At 45.0% G+C, this 22,620-nt stretch overlaps 1 protein-coding gene across 3 annotated transcripts in view; it reads left to right on the top strand.

The window, feature by feature from the left end:
- kif7 (kinesin family member 7) overlaps positions 1–22,620 on the top strand; it is a 42,958-nt gene that overhangs the window by 15,539 nt on the left and 4,799 nt on the right. For all 3 annotated transcript variants that reach the window (XM_038813375.1, XM_038813374.1, XM_038813376.1), the window contains exons 6-16: positions 66–302; positions 2,520–2,710; positions 4,787–4,914; positions 8,701–8,895; positions 12,975–13,177; positions 14,684–14,881; positions 15,736–15,861; positions 17,349–17,525; positions 18,330–18,545; positions 21,322–21,528; positions 22,181–22,379. In XM_038813375.1, the coding sequence (XP_038669303.1) occupies positions 66–302; positions 2,520–2,710; positions 4,787–4,914; positions 8,701–8,895; positions 12,975–13,177; positions 14,684–14,881; positions 15,736–15,861; positions 17,349–17,525; positions 18,330–18,545; positions 21,322–21,528; positions 22,181–22,379 (2,077 nt within the window). The remainder of the gene's footprint in view (positions 1–65; positions 303–2,519; positions 2,711–4,786; positions 4,915–8,700; positions 8,896–12,974; positions 13,178–14,683; positions 14,882–15,735; positions 15,862–17,348; positions 17,526–18,329; positions 18,546–21,321; positions 21,529–22,180; positions 22,380–22,620) is intronic.

The following is a 22,620-nucleotide window of genomic DNA, read 5'->3' as shown; positions in this document are numbered from 1 at the left end:
AATTGGGGTGTGGGGGGGAGGAAGAGGGAGTGTTTGTTAATATTTTCTTTTGGATTGTTTTTCAGAATGAAACGTTATTGGAACAGGAAGATCAGATTGTCGAATTGCAAAGCAGGCTGAAGCTTGTGGGAGGGAATCAGTCTGCAGTGTTGGTGGATGAACTGCTAGAGAATCTGCACCTTGCTGACCTCAGCTGCAGGCCTCACACTGCCCCTCTAGACACTGCTCACTCTTGCAGATTACATGTGCCATATTCCAACCACATTATCAGTGATGAGACTGGAAGATTGCATTCCGGAAAGGTGTGTTTACATTAACTTAGGAGATGCCCAGTATGCTATCCAGATGTAACATCAGTATAGTCAGCTTGCCTTCTTTGGTCTTCAGGTTAGAAGGTTGTGACTTCAAGCCCTTTGAGAATTGGAATACATATTGGGAGATGACAATCCAGGCATAGTATTGGAAGTGTCGATCTTTGGATGAGGCATTAAGCCATTAGCCATCCCTGCCATTTCTGGTGTTCCAGATGGATGCTTATGAGCCTCGGACATGACAGAGAAGAGATAGGAGATTTTTTTGGTGTTCTTGTCAATTCAAGTCCCTCAATCAGTGTCAAAAGAAAATGGCACATTTATGTTTCAGAAACTTCTGTGTGCAAAGCAGCTGCCAGGTTTCTCTGCATAATGATCACTACTCTTCAACAATAATTGATTGTGACGCATTTTTCAGGGAGATTGATTTGCACTGTATAATCACAAGTCCACCTTTCTCTAATGGGTGCAAAGCTAAACCATTTCAGCTTATATCATCAATTTACTCCCAACACAGGGACAGTGCTGGGGGTGACTGTCAGTGGCCTATGATGTGATTTAATTTACAACAACAACTTGCATTTCTGTAGCACCTTCAACATAGTGAAATAACCCTTGGCATTCCACAGGAATGCAATTAGGCATAAGTGGACGGTGCAGTAGCACAGTGGGTAGCACTGTTGCTTCACAGCGCCAGGGTCCCAGATTCGATTCCCGGCTTGGGTCACTGTCTGTGCGGAATTTGCACGTTCTCTGTGTCTGCATGGGTTTCCTCCGGGTGCTCCGGTTTCCTCCCACGAGTCCTGAACGACGTGCTTGTTAGGTGAATTGGGCATTCAGAATCCTCCTTCAGTGTACCCAAACAGGCACCAGAATGTGACGACTAGGGGATTTTAGCAGTAACTTTATTGCAGTGTTAATGTAAGCCTACTTGTGACAATAAAGATTATTAAAAAATTAAAATTGGCACAAGTTCAAAGAAGAAGGCATTGGGAGGGGTTACGGAAAGCATGGTGGAAAAGGGGTTTTGAAGGAGAGAGAAAGTTGAAGAGTCAAAGTGGTTTAGGGAGGGAGTTTGAGTATAGAATCCAGAGGGTGCGGAAGCAACGCTGTAAACACAAGTTACTTCTAACTTCTTGTCAATTTCATTCTTATCTCACTGATCTAGATTCTGCTGGTCAGTGAAATATGTATGCCCCCTTCAGTCAGCTGATGTTTGGGGCAAAATGGGAGGTGAAGAGAGGTTCTTGATTCATATACAAGAACATCTTGAAGACTTGTAGGACTGGAGACGGCTGCGGAGACTGAGGGTGATGAGGCCCTGGAGGGATTTGAAAACAAGGATGAGGATTTTAAATTTGAGGCACTGTTAAATGGGGAGCCAGTGAATGAGGTTTGAAGAGAGTCAGGATATGAGCGGCAGGGTTTAAGATGAGCAGAATTTTACGTAGGCTAGAAGATGGGAGGCTGGCCAAGTAATCAAGCCTAAAGGTATGGATGAAGGTTTCAGCAGCATATGGGTTGAAGCAGGGGCAGAGACAAGCGATGTTCCAAAAACAACCTGTTCTAAAAGATGCAACGCATTAACTAACCAACATTACAAGTAAGCAGAGAATGAGGCTGTCTCCCACCATTTCTTTACCTCGCCTTCTGAAGGTGTTGCCACCTTTCCTGGGCACAGTCATACTGGTGTCACATACTCTCCAATGCCTCACCCAATCAATTAGTCCCACATGTAATCTGAGATGGTAAGGGCTCGTAGACATCCTACCTACGGAGGATTACACAGCTGAGCCCAACCTGTCTGTATCTGATTGCCACAGGCAGGCATTGTCCAATAGGTCACTAGGTAGAGACCAGGACTCTTAAGTCTGCATGATTTCCATCTCCCTGCCACCCAGACTGAAATCAGCTAATTAACACTGACGAGTGAATCATCCTGACCTGCAGTAAATGAAGACTGTGTATTTACCCACAGGGTGTTGCCATTGCCAATTACAACGGAACCTTCTCAACTGACTATATTTTTGAAACTGCTGCGATTGGATGTTCAGCAGGAAATGAGGGCAAACTTTCACACCGTATTTCTGGCTTTGATTCAGACATCAGTACCAATCATATCTGTGCCTTGAACCACTGAATAACATTATTCCTGTGACTTTGTATTCTTGACGGACCACAAACCATGTTACTCTCTTTTATCAATAGATTTGTGCAAATGCCTCTTCCACGGAGTATGCAGGTGCCGAGTTTCGCAGCTGCAATCACTGCTTGCAGAGCAACCTGGCGGGCAGGGATTATGCACTTCATGGAGACTTCAACAAGGATTGTGACTCAACAGTGTTGCAATCTGAAGAGGAACCAGAGGATGATGAACCCTCCAGGAGTAAAGGAAAAAGGTAAACCATAACTAGACTGACTTTCAATGTTAGGGTTAACAGCATTGAATTGGTTTAAACATGGGCCAAAGAGCTGAACTCCGGAGGTGAGGTGAAAGTCCCACTCCTGACATCCTTCTTTGGGCAGCACGGTAGCACAGTGGTTAGCACAGTTGCCGGCTTGGGTCACTGTGCAGAGTTTGCACGTTCTACCTGTGTCTGCGTGGGTTTCCTCCGGGTGCACCGGTTTCCTTCCACAGTCCAAAGATGTACAGGTTAGGTGGACTGGCCATGCTAAATTGCCCTTAGTGTCCAAAAAGGTTGGATTGGGTAGATTTACGGTGTTATGGGGATAGGTTGGAGGTGTGGGCTTCGGTAGGGTACTCTTTCCAAGAGCCGGTGCAGACCCGATGGGCCAAATGGCCTCCTTCTCATAGAATCATAGAATTTACAGTGCAGAACATTCTGCACTGTAAATTCTATGATCTACTTTGACAAAACCTATCAAGCTTTAGCTGGCAAATTCAGTACTCATTTTGCCTTGAACTTGGTGTGTTTTTCAAGCCAGATCTTTGAATTTCAAAGTATCAGTTCGAACACCCACACTTTGCGCCTTTTGTTCAACCCTACTACATGACAATTCAACTCTACGACATGACAATTCAACCCTACTACATGACAATTCAACTCTACGACATGACAATTCAACCCTACTACATGACAATTCAACCCTACTACATGACAATTCAACCCTACTACATGACAATTCAACTCTACGACATGACAATTCAACCCTACTACATGACAATTCAACCCTACTACATGACAATTCAACCCTACTACATGACAATTCAACTCTGCTACATGACAATTCAACCCTACGACATGACAATTCAACCCTACGACATGACAATTCAACCCTACTACATGACAACATGACAATTCAACTCTTCTACATGATAATTCAACCCTACTACATGATAATACACATGTCCCTCCATAACTTAATATTACATTTTTTCTATATACCTTAACAATCACTTCAGTTTTAATGATTTCTTATCCCAGGATAGCTGGTATAGTTTAATCATGGCTGAAGACCGTTACAGAGATACTAATGGACAAAAGCCCCCTACAGGCAGGGTTGGCATTTGTCTACAGTTCTTGTTTAGATGTGCTCTTGTAGGAATTAACAGTCCCTAGACCCTATGGTTGAATTTTATGCTTCACGAATAAATTATAACTATAGCTTCTTGAAATGATGGTCAAAACATATAGGCCTGTAACTTCTGAGTTTCTGGGAGTTGTAACTGGGTGGCACCCCAAAAATGAGGTGCACAACTGCACCCGCCCAGAAGTCCCCAGGTAAAGATTGCATGACAATTGCTTGGGAAGTTCAAACCTCCGTTGACCAATTGCCCTGCATTTGAAACTATCCGAAAGTATGATTTAAATTGCAAACCTTGGATAGTTCTGACTGTCTTAACAGTAATAGTTACCCAAGAAAAGTTAGAAGAATTAAAACATAATAACAATAATCTTTAATAGTGTCACAAGTAGGCTTACGTTAACACTGCAATGAACTTACTCTGAAAATCCCGTAGTTGCCACATTCCGGCGCCTGATCGGGTACACAGAGGGAGAATTCAAAATGCCCAATTCATCTAGTAAGCACGTCTTTCGGGACTTGTGGGAGGAAACCAGAGCACCCGGAGGGAACCCATGCAGACACAGGGAGAAGGTGCAGACTCCACACAGACAGTGACCCAAGCCAGGAATCGAACCCGGGTCCCTGATGCTGCGAAACAACAGTGCTAACCACTGTGCTACCGTGCCGCCCACTACTAACCATTTTAAACTCCAGGTTAACTATAGTACTGACCCCCACGAGCCTTCCCCCAACCACACTGCCCACCCTACCCTCACTTATCCCAACCATCTGAATCTCCCACACACCCGACTAAACCACCCTGACTGACTGACCACCCACTCCCTCCGACCAACATTCCCCCGCTGACCTTCAGCTTTCGCTGCTACCATTTTTGAAGAGATGTATTGGTAAGATGTCCAAAGATTAATTCTTTTGTCCTTCTACAGACACCAAATCAATCGGACCTGGACAAAAAGAGATGTTCCTGGAACGATCAGCACATTGAAAAGCAGAAACAGCCTCAGCCAGCTCGGAGACAGCGATTCGAGCAGTCTGCAAAGTGAAGTAATGAAATGTACGCAGCCTCTCATGGTCCGGTCACTAACACTGAGCCACGGCAATAATCAGTTTGCTAATTCAAGGAGAATTCATTATTCTTTGTAATTACTCTGTTATTTGCAAATACCAACCTCTTTTTCCTGAAGGTAATAACTATTGTCATGGTACAGGTCGTATTGTTGCTAACTGCCCTCTGCTTCAGATAAAGCATATATAATAGGTAAGCAGGAACCTGGAGAGCATCAATTCGAAGTCAGGTTGACACTTAGACATTTCCAACCGCAATCCCTGACTCTGCCCCACATTTCAGTGACCTTCTCCTGCTTTGTCACAATGTTTGGATGTGTGCAGGTTCTGTGTTGCTTTCAAAAGTGTGGGTCTTTTTTAGTTAATTATTCCACTCTTGACTTACCCAAGTGTTCAGTGGCCACTGCCTGAACATTTGTGCAGATGCTGGCTACCCTTCTGTCCATCTTTACGTGCTGGATGCCTGGGGCTAGCAGTTAGCCCCGGTGACCACATGGGCCAAGTTTCTCTAATTTGCCTTTGTTACAGTATATCTGCCCACATAGTGTGACTTTGTTATGCTGCAATGGAATTGACACCTGAAAAACTGCATGGAGCGTGGCAGAAACTGTCCTTGGCCAACTCGTCTGTCAAAAGTCCACTGTAACAATTGGAAAAGGAATACAGAACATGTAGGCCAAGATGTCTACTCATATTTTTTTTTGTGAAGCAATTCTCCTCCTTTAATTTATTTCCTTAAGACATGGTGGCGCAGTGGTTAGCACTGCTGCCTCATGGCGGCGAGGACCTGGGTTCAATCCCGGCCCCAGGTTACTGACCGTGTGTAGTTTGCACATTCTCCCCGTGTCTGCGTGGGTCTCACCCCCACAACCCAAAGATGTGCAGGGGAGGTGGATTGGCCACGCTAAATTGCGTCTTAATTGGAATTTCTTTTAAAGTCATTTATTTATTTCCATTTATCCACTAGGTCTCTTTCTCTCTGTCATCCACATTTGAATGCCTGATTTCAGAGGTTCTGTCAAACCTTCACTGAACCTAACTTGCAACTGTTTGTAGTGTTGAGTGCATTGATAATGACTTTTCTCTTGCCCTCTCTACAGAGAAGCACTTCACCTGAGTAGGTTGCCTCCACGCAGTGTTATAGGGATGGTAGTCCACAGGATTCGACCCATATCCAAGAGATCCATAATGCCAAACACTAGTGCTACACAATATACTGCCTCTCTGTCTTTGAGTTTCTATAATAATCTCCCCATGGTACATCTATCAGGTCCCCTATCCTGATGTCATGTTTCACTAAGGCAACTAAATCAGGGTAGGTCCAGCGCAGTCTGGGGAAGATCCCAATGAAATGAAATAGAACTTCAATGTTTTTCCGTAGACAGAATATTCTAGCAGGAATAGATTCTTCTTAAAATCATGAAATTTATGAAATGACCTCTCATCTTGTAGATGGTAAACACTGCAGCCACTGTGCGATGGTGGTGGAGGGATTGAATGTTTGTGGCAGGGGTGTTAATCAAGCGGGCTGGAGATTGAAGAATCTAAAGGCTGGTCCATTGTTGAAATCTACCCGTAGTTAAGTGTAGTCTCTTATACACTTAACTAAGCAAAAATTCCTCCCACGAGGTATACCACGAGTCCGGTGGTGGCGGCTACCCTCAAGATTTGGGGGCAGTGGAGGCGACATAGGGGAGAAGTGGGGGGCTCGATGGAGGCTCCGTTAAGGGGGAACCATAGGTTCGTCCCGGGGAACATGGATGGGGGATTTCGGGGATGGTATAGAGCGGGCATTAGACAGCTGAAGGACCTGTTTATCGACGGAAGGTTTGCGAGCCTGGGGGAGTTGGAAGAGAAATTTGGGCTCCCGCCGGGAAACATGTTTAGATATCTGCAGGTAAAGGCATTTGCTAGACGGCAGGTGGAGGGATTCCCTGCGCTCCCCGCGAAGGGGGTGAGTGACAGGGTGCTCTCGGGGGTCTGGGTCGGGGAGGGGAAGATATCCGATATCTACAAGCTTATGCAGGAGAAGGAAGAGGCGTCAGTAGAGGAGCTGAAAACGAAGTGGGAGGGGGAACTGGGGGAACAGATCGAAGACGGGACATGGGCTGATGCCCTGGAGAGGGTAAATTCTTCCTCCTCGTGTGCGCGGCTTAGCCTCATCCAATTCAAGGTGCTGCATAGGGCCCACATGACTGGGACGAGGATGAATAGGTTCTTTGGGGGTGAAGATAGGTGTGCCAGGTGCTCGGGGAGTCCAGCGAACCATGCCCATATGTTCTGGGCATGCCCGGCATTGGAGGAGTTCTGGAAGGGGGTGGCGAGGACGGTGTCAAGGGTGGTGGGATCCAGGGTCAAGCCAGGATGGGGACTCGCGATCTTTGGGGTTGGGGTAGAGCCGGGAGTGCAGGAGGCGAAAGAGGCCGGTGTGCTGGCCTTTGCGTCCCTAGTAGCCCGGCGAAGGATTTTGCTACAGTGGAAGGACGCGAGGCCCCCAAGCGTGGAGACCTGGATCAATGACATGGCGGGCTTTATTAAGCTTGAGAAGGTTAAATTCGCCCTGAGAGGATCGGTGCAAGGGTTCTTTAAACGGTGGCAACCTTTCCTCGACTTTCTGGCTCAACGATAGGGTACTGGGACAGTAGCAGCAGCAACCCGGGGGGGGGGGGGGGGGGGGGGGGGCGTTGATTATGTTAGCTTATTTTATTTAAATTTGATTTATCTAATTTTAATTTATGGTTAAGTTCTCTTGTTTGGGGGGGGGGTGGGGGAATGTGATACATGTGATGTTATGGTATGGGGGGAATTGTGGGTGTTATGGGGCTGTTAGTTGCATATTACTGCTTTTTGCTATACTTTTTGTTATATTTTCTGCAAAAAATTCCAATAAAAAAATTAAAAAAAAAAAAAAAAAACTAAGCAAAAATTTGCACTACACGTCTCGGGTGCGAAATGAAATCTTTATTGCGTGTCTATTGATTATAATTGAGAATTTGAAATCTTCTTGTGGTTACATATCAAATGTTCTCAAGAAAGCCCCTGCCAGCAGAAGACTTTTCCGAGATATAATTAAACTTAGTACTAACTTACAAACGACTTCAACTTCAAAATGCAGTAATGGCTTCTTGCTCAAAGCAAAACAGCTGCGCAGACTAGAGTTATGAAATGAAAAATGAAAATCGCTTATTGTCACAAGTAAGCTTCAAATGAAGTTACTGTGAAAAGCCCTTAGAGTTAGAGTGGAAATATGAAAATACGCAATAAAGATAGCAGATAGTCAAGCAAATAGTATAGGGTGATTCATGAATGAAGATGGCTGCCTGGATCACTGTCTTTCAGGAATTTGTTATCAATCTGAGTCAATCTGTTCCTACCCCTGTAACATGCTGATTGGTTTGGATGAGTGTTCAATACATTTGATTCAATGATTAGTTGTCAATCATCAATGTGCAACATAGGCTTGACTATGTTGCATCTTTGGATTTCTTCTGTGTGTTGGAATGTAAGCTTAGACTTATCATTAGGTTGGTAGTTGCTGACTGTTATAATCACATTTTGAACAATGGCAAATTCATGTTAACTCTGGTGTTAATTTGACCTTGATGAAATTTGGTTTTTACATTGATATGGGATTAGTTCAGCTCTGTGGTTCAGGACAGAATCCATTTTGAAATAGTTTTCAAACTGGGTTCTTTTAAAATCTATAATCAGTACTCCTTTTTACCTATCATAAATACCAGATTCCGTTCATCCACATTAATTTCATGTTCCGCAGCTCCACACAGGAAGGGAGACCAGAATGCGCCCCACTCACCGTCATTCACTGATGAATTCAGGGAAGGTTCACCTGCATACCATCCCAAGCTGAAGAACTCCGAGTGGAGGCTTGTCCAAGCACAGCACAAGATGCGGGAGCTGGCAATCAACATCCGCATGAAGGAAGAATTAATCAAAGAACTCATCAAAACAGGTACAAGGGATCCATTTTTAAAATAGATTTACTTAAACGTTACTGCACAGACTTTTTCTAACTGAACAAAATACAGGTGAGATAATGCAGTAACACATAGTTTACGGTTTAGAGGTATTAAACACTTCTAATTAAAAATCTCTAATGTCTGAATTTTTAATTAGTTACACTAGGATCCTCAGTTGCGTTTGACCACAAGGTACAAATAACTAGTATTTATGAAGCAAGTAGAATTTATTAACAAGATTTTACATATACTTAATAAGAAGCAGTGAAGACAACAAAGAAGTTCCTCATCTCCCAAGATCTCAGGAATTAATGGTATTGTCAGCATAGCTGATGTCTCTCTCTCCTTTGCCTTTTAAGTGATGTTGAACTGTGTCCAGAAGAGTCATACCCCAGAAACCATGATATCACCGTGCCAACGAAAACACCAACTCTCCGACTTCTATCCCTCAGCTTCTCATTTCTCCTCCTTTTGGAGATGATCCAAATTCACCCCTCTTACTGGCTATAAGGTCCAAATCATCTCTTGTCACCTCATTTTTCCAATCCCTGCATTATGAGACATGGCTCTATCACTTCCTCACACCCAGAAGTTTACATTCCATTACAAACAAATGAGATGCTTCCTTTTGATGCCAAACAGTCCTAAACAAAGTTGTCAACATATTTTAACTCAAGCCCCACAGATATCAGAATATAAAGGTTCCCTTCTGGTACAGATCAATTAGAGTAATACATGGGGCTGGATTATCTGCTGCTGGTACCGGAGTTCCCAATGCGGCGGAGAATACAGCACCCGGAAGAAACCTGGCGCCGATCCGTTTCCGATCCTCCGGCCCCCCGCTGGTGGGGGAATCGAGGTTTGCGCTCGCGTGCTAGCGGAAGTATACAAATGGGTCCGAGGGACATCCACATAGCGGGCAGGTAACTGTAATCTCACGGCTTGTGTGAAACTCTGGTCCTCTGGGCCCCTAAAGCCCCCCCCCCCCCCCGGGGGGGGGGGGGGGGGGGGTTCCTGAAAGGGGTATCTTTTCCGTGGGAGGTCTTTTTATTAAGGGGGTCTTTGGGGGATCCCTTCATTCAAGGAGTCTCTGGGGGGGGTTCTCCTTATAGAACAGTACAGCACAGAACAGGCCCTTCGGCCCTCAATGTTGTGCCGAGCAATGATCACCCTACTCAAACCCACGTATCCCCCCTATACCCGTAACCCAACATCCCCCCCTTAACCTTACTTTTTTAGGACACTACGGGTAATTTAGCATGGCCAATCCACCTAACCCGCACATCTTTGGACTGTGGGAGGAAACCGGAGCACCCGGAGGAAACCCACGCACACACGGGGAGGACGTGCAGACTCCACACAGACAGTGACCCAGCCGGGAATCGAACCTGGGACCCTGGAGCTGTGAAGCATTTATGCTAACCACCATGCTACCATGCTGCCCGCATGTTTAGGAAGGATGCATCCTTGTTTAGGAAGTTTCTGGAGTTGGGGGGGAGTGTGGGGATCAGGCCAGCGCCATACTTGGGGGAAGGGGGACCCAGAAAGTCTGGGGGTGCGGGGCTGAAGAATCCGGCCCAGTGTTATCCTTCAAACTGATTTTACAAAAACACCTAATTGTATTGTGGACAGTTAAACAGCATACAGCTACCAAGCTGTGGTGGACAATTCAGCAACTCACTGGAGGAAGAGGCTCCACAAATACCTCCATCCTCAATGATGGATTTTGTCAAGCATTTGTCAATCTTCAGCCAGAAGTGCCGAGTGGGTGATCCATCTTGGTCTCCTCTGGGGGTGCCCTGTATCACAGATGTCAGACTTCAGTCAATTCAATTCATTCCACGTGACATCAAGAAATGGCTGAAGGCACTGGATACTACAACATCCAAGGGGCCCTGACAATATTCCGGCAATAGCTCAAGACTTGTTCTTCAGAACTTTCTGCGCCTCGAGCCAAGCTGTTCCAGTACAGCTACAGCACTGGCATCTACCCGGCGATGTCGCAAATTGTATGTCCTGCACACAAGTATGTCCTGTACACAAGAAGCAGGACAAATCCAACATGGCCAATTACCACTCCATCAGTCTACTCTTGATCATCAGTAAAGTAGTGGAAGGGGTCATTGACAGTGCTGTGAAGCGGGGCGGCGCAGTGGCTCAATGGTTAGCACTGTTTTGTTTTTTTTTTGTTTTTTTTAAATAAATTTAGATTACCCAATTATTTTTTCCAATTAAGGGGCAATTTAGCGTGGCCAATCCACCTACTCTGCACATTTTTGGGTTGTGGGGGCGAAACCCACGCAGACACGGGGAGAATGTGCAAACTCCACACGGACAGTGACCCAGAGCCGGGATCGAACCTGGGACCTCAGCGCCGTGAGGCGGTTGTGCTAACCACTAGGCCACCGTGCTGCCCTTTGGTTAGCACTGTTACCTCACGGCGCTGAGGAGTTTGCACTTCCTCCCCGTGTCCAGATGTGTTTCCTCCGGGTGTCCCGGTTTCCTCCCACAATCCAAAGACGTGTAGGTTAGGTGGATTGGCCATGCTGAATTGTCCCTTAGTATCAAAAAGGATAGGTTGGTTTACGGGAATGGGCATGGGCTGAAGTGGGGTGCTCTTTCCAAGGGCCGGTGCATACTCGATGGGCCGAATGGCCTCTTTCTGCACTGTAAATTCTATGATCTATGAACTCTAGTCTCAAAGAAATCTAGTCATAAAACAAGATGACAATTTTGTTTCTTCACAAACAATAGCTTTCCTGGAAAGCATTCCACTAGCCAAAATTCCAAGGGACAATTTTTTAAAAGTACCCAATTCATTTTTTTCCAATTAAGGGGCAATTAGCGTGGCCAATCCACCTAGCCTGCACATCTTTGGGTTGTGGGGGCGAAACCCACACAAACACGGGGAGAATGTGCAAACTCCACACGGACAGTGACCCAGAGCCGGGATCGAACCTGGGTAAGGGACAATTTTAAAAGTGGTTGAGGAATAAATTCCAAATATGTTACAGATTCTAAAAATGATCAAAATCTTACAGTATGACTCTAATGAAAAAACATACCTTTATTTGTAATATATTTAAAGCGATAGGTCTGTACCAAGCTCTGTTGCTTCACAGTGCCAGGGACCTGGGTTCGATTTCTGGCTTGGGTCACTGTCTGTGCGGAGTCTGCACGTTCTCCCTGTGTCTGCGTGGGTTTTCTACAATCCAAAGATGTGCAGCTTAGGTGGATTGACCATGCTAAATTGCCCTTAGTGTCCAAAAAGGTTAGGTGGGGTTACTGGGTTACGGGGATAGGGTGGAGCTGTGGGCTTAAATAGGTGCCCTTTCCAAGGGCCGGTGCAGACTCGATGGGCCGAATGGCCTCCATCTGCACTGCAGAAATTCTAAGATTTTTAAGATTTCCTGTCTGCTCCACTTAACTTGCTGTTATCAATTTTCAATCAAACCTTTTGTGTTAACATTTTCCATTATGAATTTCTACGTCCATCTTCTAATTGAAAACAATATAGGGCGGCACAAGGGTGCAATGGTTAGCACTGCTGCCTCATAGCGCTGAGGACCCAGGTTCAATCCCAGCCCTGGGTCACTGTCCTTGTGAAGTTTGCACGTTCTCCCTGTGCCTGCGTGGGTCTCACCCCCCACAACCCAAAGATGTGAAGGGTAGGTGAATTGACCACAGTAAATTATCTTGTCCGCTCTTATCTCTTCCCCTCATAATTTTGTCAACCTTGTTCCTATGATTATGCAATCTAGCCAGTGGATTAGCAGAATTTCTCAAAATGTTATTTTGAATCTTTTGCATTGCCATTTTTAAGACAGTAACTGAAAATTCTAAAGGATTTTTTTACAATAACAGGATTACATTTGTTTTTTGAAACTTTGATGCCTTCATTAAATATCGAAACTTTTTTAAAAATGCAACCTCAAAGCATCTTTTACAAGTTCCCTCAGCAAAATGAATGAAATAGGAAGACTGTGGCATGTTATACAAGTTGAGAACTGTTGGGCACTGTTTGGAATTCCATATGTTTTCAGCTAAACCTGATGTGTGTTTGGATGGCTAGGGAGAGACGCCCAGGCAATGAATAAACAGTACTGTCGGAAGATTCAAGTGTTGGAGCAGGAGGCAGAACAGGCAAGGGCAGAGCTAACCGATGCTCAGAAACAGCTCCAGGACCTCGAGGAGAAGGAACCCAGGGACCCCATGGAAAGGGCCAAACTCCAGGAGTACCAGAAAAAAATAGTCGCAGCACAGAGTAAAGTGCAGGTGCGTGAGGTGATGTGGCTACCCACTGCCCCTGGATGAGAGGTTGAATTACACAGGGAGGGTGACGTGAGCCACAGCAAGTGCCAGCTCTGCTGCACCGTGGTGAAAGACTTTGCAGTGTTATTGGGCCAGTATTTCAAAATAAAGGTTGCATTGTATGTATTTAGAATAGCGATCTGGTATAAATCTTTGAATGGCTATCTGGTCTTTAGTTCAGAATAGTGCTCCAGCATTTATTTTCAAGTGACAGTCTCTGATTGTCATTTCTTTGTGCTCAGTTGACTTCTGTATTCCCAGAAAGTGCAGATGTGGAGCGCTATCATGCAATCTTAGCAGAATTCACACTTTTAGATTATTGCAATGCACTGCAATGCATTTGATTCCAGGGACGGATACACTAGATTATTGAATTCCCAACTCCCAGATTCAGCAGGAAATCGTGCACAGTGCTCTCGTAAAGAATGACCACTTGGATGAGGTTTCAGAAAGTGCATGGCACCTGTGGTGCTATAAGCTCCTTCAGAAGAGAGAGGGAGATAACCCTCTTTAGGACATGTGTGCAGTTCTTTTCTCACGGTAACATTCTTACAATTACAGTAGTTAATTTCTATAGGAATGTGGAACTGAAATGGAGATAATGTATGTTAAATATATATAGAATCCTGATAAGATCACACTTGAAGTAATGTGAACAGTCCTGGTCTCTATTGTAGAAAGGATATAGGGTCCCTCGCAAAGTTGCAAAATCGATTTACTAGAATGATACATGAACGACTATCAGAAAGGATCAAAAGCAGCACGGTAGCGCAGTGGATAGCACTGCGGCCTCACGGCACCGAGGTCCCAGGTTCGATCCCAGCTCTGGGTCAATGTCCGTGTGGAGTTTGCACATTGTCACCATGTTTGCGTGGGTTTCGCCCCACAACCCAAAAGATGTGCAGGCTAGGTGGATTGGCCACGCTAAATTGTCCCTTAATTGGAAAAAATGAATTGGGTACTCAAAATTTATTTAAAAAAAAGAAAGGATCAAACAGGTTGTCAAAAAGAAGACTGAAGGGTTATTTTGATGCAGAGAAGGCTTTCTACTTGCAAGTGAGATCAAAGCTATGGGCCACAAATACATAAGGTAGTCACTAATGGATTCAATAGAGAATGCTAGAGAAACATCTTTACCCAGCGAGTGACTAGAATGTTAAACTTGCTACCATAATGGAGTAGTTGAGGTAAATAGTACAGATGCATATAAGGGGAAGCTAGATGTACACAAAAGGGAAAAAGGAATAGGAGGGTAATATTGATGGGCTCGGCGTGGAGATGGGGAGGAAGCTCACATGGAGCATAAACAGTGCATGGACCTGTTGGGTTCAGTCGCCTGTTTTGGTCCTGTAAATATTCTGTAATAGATTCATCCAGTTATATTTCCTGGAAAAGTGCTGGATTTTTAAAAAAATACCGTGCAACTGACTTTCTGCTGCTGCAAATCTTTTACGTTAAACCCGTTTCCAGGTGCTCAGGCAAAAGAAGCGGGATACAGAGCGACTTGTATCGCTGTCATCGCAGAGTGAGCGGAGAATCCATGATATGGAGAGAAATGTGCAGCTAATGAAGCAGCAACAGGCACTGCTGCAGAAAAAACTGAAGGAGGAAATGGATCAGAAGAGGCGACTTGAGACAGCGATGCAGAAAGGAAAACATCGAGTGATGGTACAGCACGGTGTATATTGGGCTTCCACTGAGGTTGGATAAATCACGCTGTATTTCTGTTGAACGTGACACTCATGAGCTTTGCCCTGTATTTGAAAACAGTAAAACCTATACAAAGGGACTCCTGTAAAAAAACACTGACTGACAGTCCCAAACAACTTACATTGTAACAGATACAGGCCGTGCCTTAAAATTACAGACACTCGCGAATTCTGATTATGTTAGCCTTCAATCAAATCAATTCAGTTCACAAATTAAATACGTACCACATTGCTCGTCTAAAATAAATATTTGGACCTGATGCATACTATTTTGAGATTTCTTATTTCAGTTCTATCACTCCAGATCAGAAATGCATTGCCTGTTGTTATAATCCTCACAAAGATGATAGGGGATCGCAATTGATCTCCCCGTGAGGTTTGTGGAGTACAGGTCCCCGTATTGAGCAACCCCCCCCACTCCATTGCAGCATACATATGGAGGTGGGGGTCTTGACCAAAGCCCTGTCGGACATTAATCCCAATTTGGGTGGGAATTTCAAGGCACTCCAGACCGACAGCCGCAATTTTTTGAATTGCTAAGCTAACACTTTACAGGTTGATGACATCCCTCTCAATGGAATCTGATGGCAATGGACTGCAAAACTCAACAAACAGGTAATGAAGTGAAAACACATCCCACTGATGGAGCTCCAGTTTAGCTCCATGCCAGCTGACGATCGAATCCGGCGATATATGGCTCAATCCGTTTGCTGCACATACAATAACCAGGAACAGGATATGGGGATGCATGGTGGATTGTGAATGTCCCCCAAAGATAATGAAATTCTCATCTCCCCCTTTTCCTTTGTGCAGGAGCTTGAAATACAACATAAGCAACAGCAAAAGATTCTTAAAATTAAAACCGAAGAGATTGCAGCCTTCCAAAGGAAGAGGAGGAGTGGCAGCAATGGCTCTGTGATCAGCCTCGAAGAGCAGCAGGTAACGTGAAAGCAGACATGGAACAATTCAGTATGGAACAACACTTAGCACTGTGCACGTGCCAGTGTGTTGGAATGAGTCACAAGGACCAGGAATGTCCAGGTTCTCTTACCTTTCTGTGCTCCATTATCTGATCTCAGCTGGGGTAGGTGTACACCACTTGACATCCGTGCCCACAGGTCAACAACTTCTGAACACGATCCAGCAATGCTTGTTGGAAGGTGCCTGATGTGTAGACACTGGGTGAGGGCAGGGTCAGAGAAGAGCTCTACGGACCCTCCAGGCCAAATAGCCTGTTTGTACTCACAGCCTAGGATCAGACATTATGAATGGACAGCTGGGGAAGCTGATGAAGGTTTGCTGGATCCGATAGGACTATGCCCCATTACGAATTGCATCTTCAGGACAGAAATGTGAAACAAATAAACCATCTAACATAGTCTTAATTTATGGACCTCTGAGCACTTCAAAGCCTAGAAGATCATATATTTCGATCAAATTTCCCTTCCACATAACGCAGGCGGGCACCAATGCCACTGTGGAATATCTTGAGCACTGCCAAAAGTGTTGGAAAGATTTGGAATACGTATTGGACAGGGCACAGTTGTTGCAGTACTTGGTAGCTGTCAAAGCTTGTTGAGTGGTGGGGTGGGTGCGTGGGGCTTTGGGATATTGGTAGTGGCAGGAAACAGCAGGTATTGCAGTGCTGGGCAGTCACTTTTTTTCTGATAGATGCTGGTGCCACTGACATGAGAAGTATTTTTGCTCCTGTGCGAGTCACCCACAAAGATCATTTGTCCATAGCGATCGGGTTAAGGTCTGGACCCGGTGGGACTCCACAGCCATCACAGGCGAGGTTGGTTTGCCTTATTTCCCCACACATCCCATTCACTGAGCAGAAACCAGGCTGGAGCAAAGGGAACAACAACATTTTGAGCTTATATCGCACGTTTAACATATCAATGCTTGCCAAGGCACTGAACAAGAGTATAATCATTGAAGGAGTTTTACACCAAGCCACAATTCTATTATTTTTCCAATTAAGGGGCAATTTAGCATGGCCAACCCACCTACCCTGCACACCTTTGGGGGTGAGCGCCACGGGGAGAATGTGCAAAATCCACACGGACCGTGATCCACAGCTGGGATCGAACCTGGGTCCTGGGCGCCGCGAGGCATAAAATGAAAGACAACGACAGATCACCAAAAGCTTGGCCAATGTGGTGAAATGTAAGGAGCACCTTAAGCAAAGTAACTTACATTTAAAGCCTAGGAGATTCATGTTTGTGACAGACAGAGGTTTCTCCCCACCATATGGCTGCTCACATAAGAGGCTGCAATCCAATATGTCTGGGTGCTGATAGAATTGTGGGGGTGCATCAAAAGGCTCATTCGATTTTCAGGACCCATGGCTGTTTTATGAGCGGAAAGCTGCTTTCTGAGTCCTTTGCCCCGAAATTGGTATTGACAATTTATTTTACTCGTAGAAAATTGAAGAACAGAAAAGGTGGTTGGATACGGAGATTGAGAAGGTTCTCGAACAACGGAAGGCACTGGAAGACCTGGAAGAGGAGCTGAACAAACGAGAGATTATTGTCGAAAAGAAAGAAGCCTTGCTGCAGGAGAAGAGTGGGCTGGAGAGCAAGAGGCTACGATCCAGTCAGGTGAGATTACGAGGAACCGTGATCTAGTCAGGCAGAAAACTGCTGCTATCAGGTGAGAGATGGGGAGGCTGCAGCTCCGTCAGGTGGAAGCTCAGATTCTAATCAGGTTGCAACATAGAACATTACAGTGCAGTACAGGCCCTTCGGCCCACGATGTTGCACCGTCCTGTGAAACCCTTCTAAAGTCCCTCTACACTATTCCCTTATCGTCCATATGCCTATCCAATGACCATTTGAATGCGTTTAGTGTTGGCGAGTCCACTACTGTTGCAGGCAGGGCATTCCACGCCCTTACTACTTTCTGAGTAAAGAACCTACCTCTGACATCTGTCCTATATCTATCTCCCCTCAATTTAAAGCTATGTCCCCTCGTGCTGGACATCACCAGTGCATGAGGCAAAGATCCTGTTATATGAAAGAATAAAGTTGAGATCCTAATAGATTAGGAACTAAAGCTGAAGCCTTATCAGGTTGGAGACCAAGGGATTACATTTCAAGTACATACAGGAGGACTTTGAAGTTTCTTTTCTCCAATTTTGCCCCATCCTCTCTTAAAGGGACTGACTCTTGTGTGTGGTTCTGCTATTGTCAGCAGCTCTTCCTTCCCTTGTTTATATATATATATATATATATATATAGTGCTATATGTGTAAGCCTGGAGACCATGGACCAAACCTGGAAGCTCACGGTCTGTATCTGTGCTAGACTGTAACACAGGAAGATATGACGAAAAACGTTCTGACTTTATTTCAATTCAAACACCTCAACACGTTGGCCATTACTTAATTATTCTCCCTTCTTTAGGCTCTGAGCAACGACATTGTGAGAGTTTCGAGCCGCATTGAATCTCTGGAGAAGGAGCTGTCTGAAAAGAACGGGCAGTTGCGGGAGGGCAGTGCTAGTGACCAACAGGAGATCCGCGAGGAGATTTCCAACTTGCGGCACGAGAAGGATCAAATGATGAAACAGCGTACCGAATTAGATGAGAAACTACGCATGGGAGACCTGCTGTCAGCAGAGGTATGGCTCATCATGAGAGAAGTCAATCTGTTCAGTGGCATATTCATACAGAATAGCATACCCATACAGAACTACTTGTGTGTTAGAAAAATAGTTCCACCATGGTGGCTAACCAGTATGTCCCTGAAGTCATGTATTTCATATTTCTGAGATGCCTGATGCAGGACCATTTGCAGCCTAATCACTGCTCAGTGGAATTGATATTCCAGTGTTACTGAGTAACGAAACAGTGAATTATAGATTCATTTACAGTATCCTTGATATCATGAGCAATTACTTTAAATGACAGACTTGCTTCCTGCAATGTTTCACCATCACACTTTGTTCCTAACTTTACTATTCTAAAGCATTCTCTTTGTTAAAATAGTTTTATTCAAACAAATTTTAATTACAACAATAATACAATTCCAACCCCATATTATTCCCGAAGTCCTCCCACCTAGCCCCCCCCCCCCCATCCCTCCACCCCCCTCACTCACCCACAAAGAAAATAGAACTTTAATCAAACTACAAACTAAAAAGACACCCCCCCCCCCCGCCCAAATGCTGATGGTAATCAGTTCCTGAAAAAGATGAAGGGCTACCACCTCCAGTAGAACCCTTCCACCCATCCCTCATGGCATACTTGATTTCCTCCAGGTGCAGAAATTCCATCAGGTCCCCTAACCATGCTGAGGCCTTTGGAGGCACCGAGGACCTCCACCCAAACAGAACTAGTGCGGTTGTCATGCCCGCCAATGCTGTCATGGACAGCTTTTCTGACTGGTGGATTGATGTTAGTGAGGTCAAGTAGAATTTTCCTCGCTGTTGGTTCCCTCACCAACTGCTGAGGACCCAGTCTATATAGAATCATAGAATCCCTACAGTGCAGAAGGAGGCCATTCAGCCCATTGAATCTGAATGGACGCACTGAAAGAGCACCACAGCTATGCCCACTCACCTGCCCAATCTCCGTAACCCCACCTAACCTGGACATCCCCGGACGCTAAGAGGCAATTTAGCATGGCCAGTCCACCTAACCTGCACATCTTTGGACTGTGGAAGTGAACTGGAGCACCTGGAGGAAACCTACGCAGACACAGGGAGAAAGTGCAAACTTCACACAGACTATCAGCCAAGGTCAGAATTGAACCCGGGTCCTTGCCGCTTTGAGGCAGCAATGCTGACCACCGTGTTACCCCTACCTTTTAGGATTCAGCCAGCTCGGTCTGTGGTGATGCTACTCTTGGCAATGGACATTTAAATTTCCACTTACAGTAGCTGTACTCTTGCCAACCTCAGTGTTTCCATCACTCTTTAAGGCAATGCATTCCACATAACAACTCATCGTGCAAAACCTCAGGTTTTTATAGCATAGCGCCATATATGCGCCCCATGGCTCAGTGGATATATGCACTGCCCGTTCTGGCACAGAGCTAAAAAGACCAAAGGACCACTGGTTCCATTCCTTGTCTGTGTTGAATCCACAGATTGCCGTTGGGCTTTAGGCTAAGGATGAGAAAAGCAATCAGCCAAGGTTTTGAGCAACCTTTAGTATCTGCTCCACACCCGGTCCATTGTACATAAGCTGGCTTTGATTGTGCTATTCAATTAGCCCCATCCCCTAAGGAGAACAATTACAGTTTCTCCATCTTGTTACGGGACCTGGACCAGATGAGAAACCCCAACAATGTTTCAATTTGTAAACTGAGGAAAAGATCCCTCGTTCCAGGAGTGATTCCACTGACAAATAATGATCTTTTATATTAAAGCAAACTTTATTATTAACACAGTTTTAATCACATTAACATTGCAGAAAAATAGCTCTACAATTAGCAGTTAAACAGAAACGGAAATGCTTTAAATACTGACTTATTCCATTTCTATTTCCAATGAAGCAAAGCCCATTACAGATCAAAAAACACTTATAAATAGAGCTAACAACAGTTACTTGCTGTGCTCTTGTATAGAGATTTCTTGGAAAGACTGCTTGGAGAGAGAGAGGAGATCCTTTCAGGAACAGCCTGAAAATCCTTCTGTCTTTTCCAGACTAAAGAAATCCTACGGCACAAACTGCTTACTACAAACCTGGCTCCTCCAATTAATTACATCATCTGTATCCCACTAACTGTCTCATGGCCATCTTAACTGAGGTAAACATAATTCACTTAATTATCTCCACCCCAGAAACCTTTCGGTGAACAAAATTTGATTAACCCCATGTAGGTAAACAAGTACATGGTTGGAGTGAATGATCATATCACTTTTACAACATCTTAATTGCATATTTTTGCAGACACACCGCCTGCCTGTATGTTAAACTAGGATTTTAAAAAAGATTACTGCAATAAATATGTATGACACGTTCATATAAAAATTTCCTAAATTTATCACAATCTCTTCACGTACCTGAAACGTCTCGCCCCTGGTGCTATTCCAGAAAATCTGATCTTCACTCAATCCATGGCCTTTCCATCATTCCAAAACTGTGCTGCCCAGGGTTGAATACCGTGATTCAGTTTAGACCTAACCAGTGCTTTATAAATGTTTAGCCTAACTGGAAAACAATCAGACCAGGCAGCATTTCTAGAGAAAAATAATTAATGCCTCAGGTTATGACCTTTCAAGGTTCTGATGAAAGGTAATTGACCTGAAATGTTAATTCTGTTTTTCTTTCTCTCCATAGCTGTGGCCTGGCCTTCTGAATGTTTCCCTGAATTTTCTGTTTTTATTTCAGATTTTTGGCAGCCATAGAATTGTGCTTTTGTTTTAGTGTGTGTCCGTTGTTTATCTCCAGGAAGAAAGGACCCTTTTCCAGCTGGACGAAGCTATTGAAGCTCTGGATGCTGCTATTGAGTACAAGAACGAGACGATCACACGCCGGCAGAGCGTGTTGCGTGCGTCCGCCAGCATGCTGTCCCAGTGCGAAATGAACCTGATGGCAAAACTAAGCTACCTCTCTGCACCCGAAACTAGAGCCCTACTCTGCAAGTACTTTGACAAGGTACGGGTCGTCCCTCCTTCTAATGTGCAGAACAGTTCATTCCCCTTTTTTATTCACTAGGAGAGCCTTCTTCATGTAGTTATTTTCAGGAGAGTAATAAATATAGGGGAGAGGAGAACAGAAACTCAGCACTGACTATTATCATAGAATGATAGAATAATAGAATTTACAGTGCAGAAGGAGGCCACTCGGCCCATCGAGTCTGCACCGGCTCTTGGAAAGAGCACCCTGCCCAAGCCCACACCTCGACCCTATCCCCATAACCCAGTAACCCCACCCAACACTAAGGGAAATTTAGCATAGCCAATCCACCTAACCTGCACATCTTTGGACTGTGGGAGGAAACCGGAGCACCCGGAGGAAACCCACGCGCACACGGGGAGAACGTGCAGACTCCGCGCAGACAGTGACCCAAGCTGGGAATCGAACCTGGGACCCTGGAGCTGTGAAGGAATTGTGCTAATCATTATGCTACCGTGCTGCCCTGGTATTGTCTGACCGAGCCTTGGGCCCAGACATTTTGTCGCAAGAGCAAATCATTCAAAGCTCTACTCACGCCCTTCAGCTACAGAGCATTTCTGAAGCCAATACGCGACAGTGGGACCACGCTCATCGCAGTATGTTCTGAAACAATGCTGCTGTGTTCCTGCAGGTGGTGACACTCCGAGAAGAGGAACGCAGGATGCAGCTGGCATTCATGGAGTTGGAGATGCGTGCTGAGGAGCAGCAGAAACTGGTTTACTGGCTGGAAGCGGCAGTGGAGCGCCAGCGACTCGAGACGGATCGTCGCCTCACTCTCCAACAGAAGGAGCATGAGCGGAACTTGCAACTCCTGCTCCAGCACTGCAGAGGTAGTGACTAACTGCATGCATAGGTAGCATTGTACATTGTTATGTGTTGAATCGAGATGTTAGAATGCCAAATTGATACTATCATCGAAGTGTATTTTACTTTCATGTACACTTTTAATTGTAATAATTTTCCTTAATGATAACAGCATATTGTCTAGACTCCATTCCATTAGGAGTTGGACAGAGTCTAAACTCAGTTAACTCTGGACTTGTTCCCATTAACAAAGCACCATCCAGTGCA

The sequence above is a fragment of the Scyliorhinus canicula genome, chromosome 12, assembly GCF_902713615.1.
Source record: "Scyliorhinus canicula chromosome 12, sScyCan1.1, whole genome shotgun sequence".
Classification (NCBI taxonomy): Eukaryota; Metazoa; Chordata; class Chondrichthyes; order Carcharhiniformes; family Scyliorhinidae; genus Scyliorhinus; species Scyliorhinus canicula.
This window is presented reverse-complemented; position numbering and strand designations above follow the sequence as displayed.